At 37.9% G+C, this 14,147-nt stretch overlaps 2 protein-coding genes across 7 annotated transcripts in view; one reads left to right on the plus strand and one right to left on the minus strand.

Annotated features, from left to right (window-relative positions):
* The window catches only part of TRIM37 (tripartite motif containing 37), a 162,104-nt gene that overhangs the window by 145,869 nt on the left and 2,088 nt on the right, over window positions 1-14,147 (plus strand). The gene's annotated exons all lie outside the window — the stretch shown is intronic.
* The window catches only part of PPM1E (protein phosphatase, Mg2+/Mn2+ dependent 1E), a 196,396-nt gene that overhangs the window by 8,353 nt on the left and 173,896 nt on the right, over window positions 1-14,147 (minus strand). For 3 of the 4 annotated variants that reach the window (XR_004484282.2, XR_007473594.1, XM_004271758.3), the window contains exons 3-6: window positions 10,717-10,916; window positions 3,764-3,952; window positions 1,241-1,384; window positions 915-1,008 (exon numbers count right to left, since the gene is read on the minus strand). Coding sequence is in view for 2 of the 4 variants with exons in the window: in XM_004271758.3 (XP_004271806.1) it covers window positions 915-1,008; window positions 1,241-1,384; window positions 3,764-3,952; window positions 10,717-10,916 (627 nt within the window). In the remaining 2 variants the exon portion in view is untranslated. The remainder of the gene's footprint in view (window positions 1-914; window positions 1,009-1,240; window positions 1,385-3,763; window positions 3,953-10,716; window positions 10,917-14,147) is intronic. The other variant, XM_049702329.1, reaches the window with a different exon arrangement.

The following is a 14,147-nucleotide window of genomic DNA, read 5'->3' on the forward strand; positions in this document are numbered from 1 at the left end:
TTCCTGGAATATTTTGGTAATGATAAGCAAAATTTGGGGATTAGACCTCAATTCCATTTGTCCATGTTATCCCTATGTCAAACTACTTCATTTATTTAGGAGGCAGTGACTGAGAACTGCAGTTTATATGCATATATGCATACCACCCATATAGACACATGCACATTGATTTGTTCTTTTTAAAAACACATAAAGTGGAGCTGAGCCATGAAGCCTAAAGCAACAGACCCAGGTGCAAAAGTGAAACAGACAGAAACAGTACTATAGCCCAATTCTTTGAACTACACCTTTGCATTCTGTCCAAACAGCTTAGCTGTTTACTCTCTCAATTTTAGACAAAGAGTTTTATCGACTTCCCCTTCTTTTAAAGAATTTAGGTCCAGGGAAGCAGATTCGCTGAAACCCCAGGGTTATCTGACAAATTACTATATTCCACATACAGTAAAATTAGTTTTCTAATTTTAATATAGTAAAAATTGTTTTCATCTAAAAAACACATTATTTGTGTTATTTTAGAATTCATTGAAAAAATTAAAGATATAAGCAAGGTAAAATATGGGGGGGAAGCTTCTATTTTATGGAAAGTACTGATTTAAGCTAAGTATGACCCAAAATGGAATGAAAATCACTGTGGTTTTAAGCAGATTTGTATGCTAAAGATTAAAGGCTTCCATTAAAAAAAGAAACTTGTAAGAGAACATTTCTTAATATAGTTCTTTTAAGAATGGAATTTATATAAATGAGTAGGTTAAATAATTAATTAAAAGAAGCATTATCCAAATGTTATTTTAAACAGTAATAAGCACTCTGAATATCTGTTATCTTCTCAGGTTCCCTTGTTGTATCAGATTAATATAAGACAGTGTTCTGGTAAAGGAAGTTTGGAGAAACAAAAATTAATCGGTTTTTCCTACCAATAGCTCTGGAGACCGACAGACTTCCATTCACCCTCCAGGCACCAAACCAGACTACACAACCTCCAAGGGCCTCAATTCGCTGCTTTTCGTCCTGTACAGTAATGTAATAGAAAGAAGCAAATAACTGGATTCAGGATTTATTCATCTACCTTAACAGTAAACAACAGATATAATACTCATCAGCTTCCTGGAAAGGGTTCTCTTTATTATTCCTTTGGAAGGTGGGCATGGTTACTGAGATAATGGTGATAATTGTAAGTGAAAATCCGTGACTAGAAGACTGCCTTTGTGGCACGTGCCCTAACAGAACAGACCATACTTACCTCTCTGTCCGGTTTGTGTGGCTTCATTAGTTCAACAGCTTGGCCCTTTCTCACAAGCATAACCTGGGAATCACCTACCCAGGCCACATGTAGCATGTTGCCTCTGATAAAAGTCACCACTCCTGTGGTCCCGCATCTTAAGCTCTGAAAGTAATTTAAATAAGAGTCACTAAAAATAAGTAGACAGCAAATTCTCATTGAGAAGCAATTTATAGGTAATACAAACTTTTCAGTTGGAAGCTAGACTACTAATAACTCGATTTCACAAATAGCACTTCCCATTTCTCAATGCATTCTTATGTGCTTGTATGTATTTATATGTGCACACACACATACAGATCCATTTTATCTGTGATATGCAAGGCAGAGACAATTATCAATTCCATTTTATACACAGGTACTGTGGCAGGTTATGTGACTTGCCCAAGATCAGGTAACTGATTAGAAAAGAACTGAAATTTTCTCCTCCTAGTCCAGTGCTAAGCCACTATATCAATCCTTAGAGTAAAGATTTCCATACTCTGGTCTCTGTTTTGTTCAGGGGGAGAGTCCTGGCTTCACAAAATAACATACAAAGCATCTGGTGTGTACACAACAAATGCTTCCATACTCTGGATATTAAAACAGGAGCCAAGAGATTACATACATCCCCTGGAGTGCTAAGTTGCTTGTACCTTTAAAAAACAAAAATAAAATCTCCTACAATAATTTTAGGGACCTTTGCTTTCAGAACATTGTATAAAAAAACAAACAGCCTGGAATTTCATCACAATAGCTCAGTACCACTGTACTTAATGTACTTGATACTACTGTCCTAAAATGACATCTCCATTTGACATGAGTCACTACCAAACGAGCATGACTTTCTGTTACTAAGGACTTGGCCTAAATTAGAACCAATGCGTCAAGATGGTAGAAGGCCCCTTGTATCCAATAAGAAAACAACTTCTCATTTTCCCTATATAGGGAAAGTTTGTTATAAATCCTCACCCACCAATAAAATGTCTTCCCACACAGAATGTTCAAAACCTCAGCCCCCTGGAACACACGATAAAGACACTTCAGTACATATGCCCCTGAGAGAACAGGAGGCAGGGCTGCTGCACAACAGGAATAGCTACTTTCTTCCCAGCAGTTAGCAGCACATGGAAGCACAAGGAGAAAAGTAACTGCTGAGACAAACCTAAATTATTCACGAGAACTGTTGGCAAGACTAAGAGACACTAGGATCATTGGCAAAGCAAATGAGGTGAACACGGTCAGAAAAAAAAGCCATGATTTTGAGGACACAGAGTCTAAAAGGGATAGAACGGAGGATGAAGAAGACAAGGTGATTCTCTTAGTTTCACGTTCATGATTTACAGATCACCTCTCAGGGGCCAGGTCTTGTCCTCAGTCAGAATGATGACAGCCGGCAGCTCCAAGACAGGCAGAACCAAGCAATGCCGGACCTCCAGAGACTGGCAAAGTCTGAGGTCAACAACTGTATTTTGTCTTCTAGCCCCACCTCTATTTGCAGACCACAGTGGTTACTATTGTTGGATCTGCATATTAATCTAAACCTGGGGTGCAGGTGGGGAGATAGAGAATATTGCCCTTGCTTAACACCAAGTAGTTCTGAATTATTGCTTCATTAATTCCAAACCCCACTGTTGCTGTGTAGCATAACTATGAGATCAAAGAAAAAGATTCAGTGATTACCCTGTTCTCTCCAAGTCCATTTCAAAAAGAGTTAATAATGTGTAAGTCATAGGGCAGGAATCTTATTTTCTGTGTGTATACAATTCTGCAATTACTTTTTAAAATTAAAAGTTATTCTCTTTCCGTTAGTCCCTAGTTGGAAATGAAGATAGAGTCCTGTAGTTAATTGTGTACCAATGCCCAGAATGATAATAGATAAAAATTTTTACTTTTAGATCTTAATTTAGAGCCCCTGTCGTTCATTCAGAGTAAAACCTTAGGTCTGATTAACCTTAAGAAATTAGGACATGAGCTCTGACCTTTCTTCCTGTTAAGAGAAAATCAGTTCAAGGATCATCTAAGGATTTACTCTCTCCAAACAAAACTTTGTTCAAGAGATACACAGCAAAACACTGCCGACCCATTTAGAACCAGCTGTATCGAGAAATCCCAGCTTCTGTTTCTCTTTTACAGACCACTGTTTTAATCACCATATCCAGATTTTGTCAGCAAAAGTCTGCTTAGAGAGATGGTCCTGGTGTGAACCTGACAGGCAATGGTGAATAAGATAAAAGTCACCTGCCAAATCCAGCAATGGACTGGCTTTCTAGAAAATTATAGCTTGGGAGTTTCTATACAGTACATCCTAGCACCCCACTAAATCTATTCCTAAAGAGAGAGTCAGAACTACAACAATCCAATACTGTGTGTCAAGAATATAGTTTGGAAGAGAGCTTTAAATAATGTCTACCACAAGAGAAAATCCAAAATAGCCTTTTAACCGCAGAACAAGTAGATCTCAGCTAATGCATCATGGCTGGAATTTATGTGGAAACGGCATACCTCCCTGGCTGCCTTCTGTACAAACCGCTCGTCAGTGACCCGGAAGGCCCGGCACAGGGCCTCAGCAGGATCATGGGGGAACATCTCCTGGCGTACTAAGTTAACATGCAGGTGAATGGAGGCATAAATGGCAGCGTCCACTCCCCCATGGCCATCAAACACTGCAAAGTAAGCTTGTTCTTCCTGGTCCTGTCAATAGGAACACAGAAACAGTTAAGGGAGTTAGGTATAGCATGACTCAAATGAGCCAGTCCCCCGCACTGCTGCCCATCCTCCTCCACTGCTTTGTCACCCAGATAATGAGACTAAATGTTTCCCTTTTCTGACGTGCCTGATCAAATGCTAAAATACCTGCAACATTAGGGCATCTGTGTTTACACACCAGAACACTGGAACACATCATGCCCAATTAGCTCAGGCTGAAGCGCCCTCTCTCACTGTGAAGGCTGTTGTCTTGTACCATGGAAACCACCTACATACACTGGCTTCAAAGTTGCTGTTATAAGTTGTGGGGAGGGGGAGAAAGAAAAGATATGAGGAGGAATTAAAGCAAAGGCTGTTCTGGATTGAGGATTTTTGTCAAAAGGAAAGTACTTTAATAAAATCAGAAACTGAGAACAATAGGAAATAACTGGCCTTCCAAGCACAAGGCCAATTATGTTAGATTGTTTAAAATACACAGAGAAAATGAGAGCATACACATACTTCTAAACTATAATATCACCTTCATAAATCATTCATGGTCACACTGTATTCTCACCATAAATAACACAGTCTTGGGCTTCCCTGGTGGCGCAGTGGTTGAGAGCCCGCCTGCCGATGCAGGGGACGCGGGTTCGTGCCCTGGTGGGGGAAGATCCCACATGCCGCGGAGCGGCTAGGCCCGTGAGCCATGGCCGCTGAGCCTGCGCGTCCAGAGCCTGTGCTCCGCAACGGGAGAGGCCACAACAGTGAGAAGCCCGCGTACCACACAAAAAAATAATAATAATAACACAGTCTCTAAATTGGTTACCCAAACTTGAACCACATCAGATGTCTATGTCTTTACCTAATCCCCTAATTCAAGATGTAGCTTCACATTTCCTAGCTCACCCTCTGCTTGAAGCCCTGTGGCAACTGCCAGAAGAGAGTCTTCCAAACCTGTGATTTGTCTTGACAACGGAAGCCTAATCACAAGATGTACCTTTAACTCATTAAGTACTTAGTTTTTTCTTTCTCTTCAACTCAAGTGTTTAAATCTCAGCTCTGGCTCACTTAGGAGATCTGTAACTCACTGAACTCTCACTGAGTTCTGGGCTCCTTTTAGGCAACACTATGTAATAATTTTCATTTGGAAGCTTTGACTTCTTCCTTGGGCTCTTGGAGAGTTGAGTCCAGGCCCTGTCATTCAAAGTGAATAAAATATACAAAGTAAAGCATATAATTTTCTTGTGCTTGTTTTTTCATCTATTAGGTAGGGATGAGTTGGTATCTCATGGGGATTTGGAAGGACTACTAAAATATACTAAACAACAGGTATATTTGTGCTTTGAAAAAGTTCTTTTGAAACGAACTATTACATTTACAAAAGTACCAAATATAAATGTCCATAGAGTAACGATACAACCTAATATTATGAAATCTATATCTAATACAGATTATTACAACTAGTTAATTTAGCAATATAATCAAACCATCTATAATGCCACTGAAGATGACATTGATAAACAGAACTCTTTAGAAAAAAACTCTGACATGTAGAATTTCTACCTTGTACTAAAGAAGTACTCATTTTTCGACAAGGGGGTAATATCCAAACTATATTAAAATATATATAATATGTTAAAAACATTAAATATATAAAATATAAATATATTTATATATATATAAATAGTTCATACGAGTCAATATCAAAAAAACCCAAATAACCCAATCAAAAAAAATGGGCAGAAGACCTGAACAGACATTTTTCCAAAGAAGATACACAGATGACTAACAGGCATATGAAAAGATGCTCAACATCGCTAATTATCAGAGAAATGCAAATCAAAAGAACAAAGAGATATCACCTCACACCTATCTGAATGGCCATCATCAGGAAGAACACAAGTAACAAATGCTGGAAAGAATGTAGAGAAAAGGGAACCTCCTACACTGTTGATGGGGATGTAAATTGATGCAGCCACTGTGGAAAACAATATGGATGTTCCTCAAAAAACTAAAAATAGAACTACCGTATGATCCAGCAATTCCATTCCTGGGTATATATCCAGAAAAAACAAAAACACTAATTCAAAAAGATACATGCATCTCAATGTTCATAGCAGCACTATTTACAATTGCCAAGATAAGGAAACAACCCAAGTGTCCATCAATAGATGAGTGGATAAAGAAGATGTGAAATAGATATATATTATCCAGCCATAAAAAAGAAATTCTGCCATTTGCAGCAACACAGATAGACCTAGAGAATATTATGCTTAGTGAAATAAGTCAAACAGGGAAAGACAAATACTATGTGATATCGCTTATATGTAGAATCTAAAAAATAAACCAAACAAACGTATATAATAAAACAGAAGCAGACTCACAGATATAGAAAACAAACTAGTGGTTACCAGTGGGGAGTGGGAAGAGGGGAGGGGTGAGATAGGGATATAGGATTCAGAGATATAAACTACTATGTATAAAATAAAAAAGCAACAAGGATATATTATATAGTACAGGGAATTATAGCCATTATTCTTCTAATAACTTTTAATGGAATATAATCTGTAAAAATACTGAATCATTATGCTGTACACTTGAAACACATTATAATGTAAATCAACTATACTTCAATTTTTAAAAAGGGATAAAGAGATGTGGTGTGTATGTATACACATACACACACACACAGAATAGAATAGTACTCAGCCATAAAAAAGAATGTAATTTTGCCATTTGCAACAACATGGATAGACTTGGAGGGCATTAGGTTTAGTGAAACAAGTCAGACAGAGACAGACAAATGCTGTGTGTTATCACTTGAACGTGCACTCTAAAGAAATGAATATAACAAAATGGAAATAGGCTCACAGATACAGAGAACAAACTAGTGGTTACCAAGGGGAGAGGGAAGCGGGTGGGGGCAATGTAAGGGTAGGGGATTAAGAGACACAAATGACTATATATAAAATAAATAAGCTACAAGGATATAATGTATAGCACAGGGAATACAGCCAATATTTTATAATAACTTTAAATGGACTATAATCTATAAAAATTTTGAATCACTATATTGCACACCTGAAACTAATTATAAATCAAAATACCTCGATAAAAAATTCTTATTTAAAATAAATAGCAGTAAATTTTTTTTAATGTACTCATTTTTAAATAGCTCAATTGGCAGGATAAGGGTAAAATTGAAAAACTGCATGTCCAAGCAGTTTTTTTGGTTTTGGGGTTTTTTTGAATTTTTGAATTTTATTTATTTTTTTATACAGCAGGTTCTTATTAGTTATCCATTTTATACAGATTAGTGTATATATGTCAATCCCAATCTCCCAATTCATCCAAGCAGTTTTTAAATGATGAGTGGGCTGATATGGGATCATCACAAAGAGGAAGAGGGCAATAATAGCTTTATGTGGGCATGAGAATGTAACTTTAAACAATGTGAGATTGGTGAGGAGATTCTTAAACAATATAACATCAGAAGAAACAAAGGAGCCAAGTGGATCTCTTGAAAAAAAATACTGATGTCTTCCCTGTTATAAAGATAATGTATGTCTATGGAAGCAACTTAAATGTCCATCGACAGATGAATGAATAAAGAAGATGTGGTATGTGTGTGAGTGTGTGTGTGTAATGGAATATTACTCAGCCGTAAAAAAGAATGAAATAATGCCATTTGCAGCAACATAGATGGGCCTAGAGATTATCATACTAAGTGAAGTCAGACAGAAAGACAAATACCATATATCACTTATATGTAGAATCTAAAATATGACACAAATGAACTTATTTATGAAACAGAAACAGACTCACAGACATAGAAAACAAACTTATGGTTACCAAAGGGGAAAGTGGGTGGGGAAAAATAAACTAGGAGGTTGGGACTAGAAGATACAAACTAAAATACATAAAACTGATAAACAACAAGGTCCTACTGTTTAGCACAGGGAACTATATTCAATACCCTATAATAAGGCATAATGGAAAAGAATGTGAAAAAGAATATATATATGTATTCTTCAGAATACATATATATATATATATATATTCATATAAAATAACTGAATCACCTTGCTGTACACCAGAAACTAACACAACACTGTAAATCAACTATACTTCAGTTTTTAAAAAAAGATAATGTATGTTTACTTGGACTAATAAGAAGTGTACAGAAGGAAATAAATATCTCTAATCCCACCATCCACAGATAACCAGTCTTTTTTCTATAAATGTAAATTTTTAATAAAATAAAATTAGAATCATAATGTACATAAAATTTTATATCCTGCTTTTTGTTATTTGCCTTATCATTAGCATTTCCCCCAAGTCATTAAGTATTTAAATGGATAAGTACTATACATCTTACGAGCATATCATAGTAATCATTTCCTATATATGACTTAGATCATTTCCAGTTTTTTATTAGTGACTATGTTGTGTAAAACATTTATGTCAAACAAAACATGTAAGAATTTCCTGCATTTCTTTTACCTTCTAAAAGTAAAAGTGAAATTATCGGGTTTCCCTGGTGGCGCAGTGCTTAAGAATCCACCTGCCAATGCAGGGGACACGGGTTCGCGCCCTGGGCCAGGAAGATCCCACTTGCCACAGAGCAACTAAGCCCATGCGCCATGACTACTGAGCCTGCGCTCTAGAGCCCGTGAGCCACAACTACTGAAGCCTGTGAGCCTAGAGCCTGTGCTCCACAACAAGAGAAACCACCGCAATGAGACGCCTGCACACCACAACGAAGAGTAGCCCCCACTCACCGCAACTAGAGAAAGCCCGCACGCAGCAATGAAGACCCAATGCAGCCAAAATTAAATACATAAAATATTTTTTTTAAAAAAGTGAAATTATCAAATCAAAGGGTGTGAGGGGCTACCCTGGTGGTGCAGTGGTTAAGAATCCGCCTGCCAATGCAGGGGACACGGGTTCGAGCCCTGGTCCGGGAAGATCCCCCATGCCGTGGAGCAGCTAAGCCCATGCGCCACAACTACTGAAGCCCGTGCGCCTAGAGCCTGTGCTCCGCAACAAGAGAAGCCACCGCAATGAGAAGCCCGCAAAGCCGGCAAACCAAAACGAAGAGTAGCCCCCGCTCGCCGCAACTAGAGAAAGCACATGCGCAGCCAAAAATAAATAAATAAAAAAATTTAAAAAGGGTGTGAAAATTTATAAGGGTCTAAATATATGTTCCCAAATTGCCCTCAAGGTCTGTTTCACTACAGCAAAGCGCTCCTTTCTGAGTGAGGCCTTTGGGTTGATTTTTGAGGCAAAATGAAAACCAACCAGGTCAACAAACGGCCATGATGCCCTCAAACCTGAGTATAATCTTCAAGTGGGTGCAGTGATTTAAGGGCTGTTTATCACAGTACAGCCTTTAGGGGTTACATTTGCACGGGTGTGGTATTAGCTGATCTTTCTTGTAACATAAGCACCAATTACCAGCCCACCATCACTGCTTACCAGACCTTGACAGTCAGCTAAAATTTAAAGTTAGCTGCTAAATGAAGGAAACAGTGTGCTTTGTATAAATCACTACATTGTAATTTTTAAGTTATGGACTTGAGTGAGGAAAAGCGGCAAGTGACAGGCATAGGAAACAAACCTACATCTGTTTGCATTAACATAATAGAAAAAAAAGAGGAAGATAAGAAAATGGTTATTAAATTGACAAGGCTCATATGATCCAATTTGTCAGTCACAGAGATTCATGAAATGCAATTCCAGCTACTTTCCTATCTCAGAAACCAAGATTTAAAAAGTAAAGTCACATGAGATCAGAAAACTGTCTTAGTCTTAAATTTATTCTTTTATGTTTGTGTTTTGTGTTGCTTCAGAAACATAGTAATGTGGGAACTTAATAGACAACGTTTGATTATACTATAGAAATAGGTTCCTTTTAAAAACAGCTTTATTGAGATATAACAGCTTTCTTTTTTGTTTATATGTTTATAGAATGTCTCTGGAAGGTTACACAAGGTCTGGTAACTTTGCTTGCCTCCGTGGAGGGGATATGAAGTGTCTGAGAGACAAGGATAAGAGAGGGATTTTTATTTTCCAATTCTAAACCATGTGAATGCATTACCGATTCAAAATAACGTAAAATACCTAGAGTCTGTCATACACAGTGAAGTAAGTCAGAAAGAAAAAGACAAATACCGTATGCTAACACATATATATGGAATTTAAGAAAAAAAAAAAATGTCATGAAGAACCTAGGGGTAAGGCAGGAATAAAGACGCAGACCTCCTAGAGAACGGACTTGAGGTTATGGGGAGGGGGAAGGGTGAGCTGTGACGGGGCGAGAGAGAGTCATGGACATATACACACTAACAAACGTAGTAAGGTAGATAGCTAGTGGGAAGCAGCCGCATGGCACGGGGATATTGGCTCGGTGCTTTGTGACAGCCTGGAGGGGTGGGATAGGGAGGGTGGGAGGGAGGGAGACGCAAGAGGGAAGAGATATGGGAACATATGTATATGTATAACTGATTCACTTTGTTATAAAGCAGAAACTAACACACCATTGTAAAGCAATTATACCCCAATAAAGATGTGAAAAAAAAAAATAACGTAAAATAGTTCCTTTCCTTTCAACTAATGGAAGCAAATTTGTGCCACTTTGCCCTTAGTCCTATTCGAACCTATCAGAGATATTACTACAGCATATTAGAAGTTCTCTCGGTAGAAAACAGGCCTGTGGTGGTGTTTTGCTTTCCAAATCTCACTGACACTTCAGAAGTGCCCTTTACCTCTAGGTTGAAGAGCATATTGAAGTCAGGAATGCAGACATGTTTGTCCTCCATTTTCCTGCGCATGTTTTTGATGGCATGGATTGATGTCTCATAATAAAGCTGGGGTCTCCTGCGGAGAGGGAAGTCTTTCACCCAGCTGCAGCAAATCTCGTGTAGTTTACTGAAGACAGAACGGGCCAATTTCACTGTCTCAATCTCTGTGAAAGAAACAGAAACCCCCAGTGAAGACCCTTGTAAAACTGCTTTTCACTTGCCTGCTTGGTAAAGACCAAAGTAGGTCACCTTGGTCAAGCTCCTCCTTAATAGAAGAAGTTCCTCCTTCTCAAGAGAAGCGAAATGTTGCTGCTGAAGAGAGAAAATGACAACCTATCTAGCAGAAAACCATCAGCCAGCAGCTGCCACTAAGATATCCTTATGTCATGAGGAGAAAACCTCTGAGCAGGGCTGATCTATTCCTAGGCTGGAGTTCTTCCAGCCGGTGAAGTGCTCTGGCAACACCATCTAGTTCAGAGCACTTCTGTTTGGCTGCCAAGGTTATCATCTGGAAACCCAAGCCCCCTGTGCTTAGAAGAATGACTGAAATATGAACAGTGGTCATCCAACTAATTGGAATATGAAAGCCTTATGAAAACAGATCATTCATTTATAAACAACACGAATAAGAAGAGTTTACTTTGATTACCATTTGTCTTAAGTCTCTCTCTTTCTTCCTGACCTTTTCCTTTACCTCACTCCAGTTCCCTTACTTTTCTTTCCTGTAACTGATTATAATTCAGAACTAAATTATATATTTTTGTTATCTGATGTATTTTTAAATTAAAGTGGTAGGCAATAGCTTAAATAGTTTAACCAAGAGGTTAACAAATGAGTCTAAAAGTTTGATATTTCTCTAAGGAAAACATGCTTACATTCTGTCGATGTGTATAACCCTAGATAGAAGAAAGGAGATAGCAATCAGACGATTCTTCACCCTAGACTATTAAGTCTACTACTTGACCCATTAAGTGGAGTAGACTAAGCTCACTTCTGAGGCTCCCTTGCATCCCTCAGTGGATGGACAGGTGTGTAAGCCTTTCAAGCAACACTGAATAGTACTGAAGAGACTGTGTCTCACATCATCTCCACTCAAGCGATCCTCTACTCAAATTGCAGCTGTTGAAATAACCAAGGGAAGATTAGGTTATCTCAGGCCAGTATTTTAGAGGGTCCCCCTACATCCCAAGTAAAAAAATTTAGAATTCTCCAAAAAAAATTTTTTTTTAACTTTACTCAATCAGATATAGCTTGACAGCCTGAGAAAACGTGTGCCAGATTGGCACACATGTTGCACATACCTCTTCTGATCTAGAGCACAAATCTCAAAGAAGAGAGATTACGTGTTCTAGAATGGCCTGGGAACTTAGACTCCCATTTCTTTATTCTTTACCCTGCTGTTGCCTTAATCTGTAACTTTACCTGTTTTCTTATTCAGAATTCTTCTTTCAGTGACTATACTCAGAAATCTGGTCTCAAGGTTTTTGTTGCTTTTCTTTTTCTCATTAACATAGTACAGGGTGGCAAACCATGTTTGTGACTTTGTCCCCTTTGACATTTTTATATAACCGAAAGTCAGGGGTACATTTGAAAGAGAAAAGAAGTTCAAAGAGCAAGCACAACCTGAGGAGGTGTGTATAAGAGGGAAAAACTGAGGCCAGTAGACAACCCAACATTTAGCAACTCCAATCTTTCTGTTTGTTTGTTTAAAGCACCAGTTACCAGAGACTGTCTCTTTCAGCCAGCAATTACCTATTTGTATCTCTCCAACCCATCTGGTCTCTGCAACAGCATATCCCCCCAAATCCAGTCCCTACATTTGGGTGTGCATTTGACTCAATCACAACAGAAGACTGCAAAACAATAAGTGAATTCAGAAACTTTGAGGGAGCATGGGGTGGGGTGAAACAAATAACTGATATTAACTACCAGGATAGTTCCCAGATTCCCAGATAATAATATAAAACATTATATCATACTTTGGTTTGATTATTACTGTTTATATGACTCTTAGTATATATACCTCTACTGTCCATTCAGGTAGTTTAACTAGCTACATGTGGCTATTTAACTTTAAATTAACTAAAATTACATAAAATTTAAAATTCAGTTTTTTGGTCACATTAGCTATATTTCAAGTACTCAGTAACTATATATGGCCACTGGCTACCACATTGGACAATGCAGGTAGAGAACACTTCCATCATTGTGCTGTCTACTGGACAGCCCTGGTGTAGACAGATTAAATTCATCAAGGGAAGCAATACCAACTTTCTCTGATATTCAGTAGACCACTAGATCTGTCTTTGATCACACCATCTATTATAGCTCTTACCACAGTTTTAAACAATGTATAACATTTATTGACTATATGCTACATTCTATGTCTCTGGAACATTTCACAAACAGGCAATACCATTCTCAGTGAGTACTGCCTGTGAGTCTATGTGAGTCTATCTGTGAGTCTATCTGACTCACACCCATGCTCTACTTTTCCCAAATTAGATAGCAGATAGAGACTGTGTCTTAATTGTCCTGGATCAGTCATAGTAGGTACCTAGCAGATAGCAGGAGCTCACAAGATGTTGACTAAATAAATGAATAAGCAAACTTTAATAACCACTAAAATATTAAAATATTTGTATGCTTCTTGGTTGTTAATTCTTCTTCACTGATCTCTCCAACTGTTTCTACAATGACGCCATTCTTTAAAAATTACTATAACTTTATAATGTGCTTTAATATGAGGAGAACTAATTTTCCTATCATTCTTAACTTTAAAAGACGTCACTTGGGTAGTTTGACATGTTTTTTCTTCCAGATGAACTAATTATTTTGTCAAAGTTTGAGGGGGAACTGTGTTGCCATTGTGTTTGGGATCATATTGAATTTACAGAGTTATTTGGGAAAAAATTGACTTCTTTTTCATATTAAGTCTTATTCGGGAACAAGTTATACTGTTTCATAAATTTAAATCCTTTGTTTGTTGCTCAATAGAGTTTTAACATAGGTCCTTCTTATTTCTTACTGAATTTATTCCTAGTTATTTTATTTATTTGCTACTCTGAGTCAGAACTTTGTTTTCATGTGTTATTTGCCACCTAGCAAACATTCCTCTTTCTACCAGGAACATTTCCTTCTCTACTCTCAGTCCATGTGCATCTAGGGGTAAAACGTTATTCAGGTCTAGCCAATTAGGAACCACATTCCTCTGGCCACAGTTATTCGTTCAGGAAAGGGAAATAACCTAAGCTGGGCTGATTACAGTGAATCCTGTGATTTATGTAGGAGCAACTGAGTAAAGTCGCTCTTATTTTCCTGCTTGTTTTGAACCTGGGCAGATGAACATCTGGTGCTCCTAGCAGCCATTTTGCCATCCCACAGAACCTGAAAAT

This window comes from Orcinus orca, chromosome 19 (assembly GCF_937001465.1).
Source record: "Orcinus orca chromosome 19, mOrcOrc1.1, whole genome shotgun sequence".
Classification (NCBI taxonomy): domain Eukaryota; kingdom Metazoa; phylum Chordata; class Mammalia; order Artiodactyla; family Delphinidae; genus Orcinus; species Orcinus orca.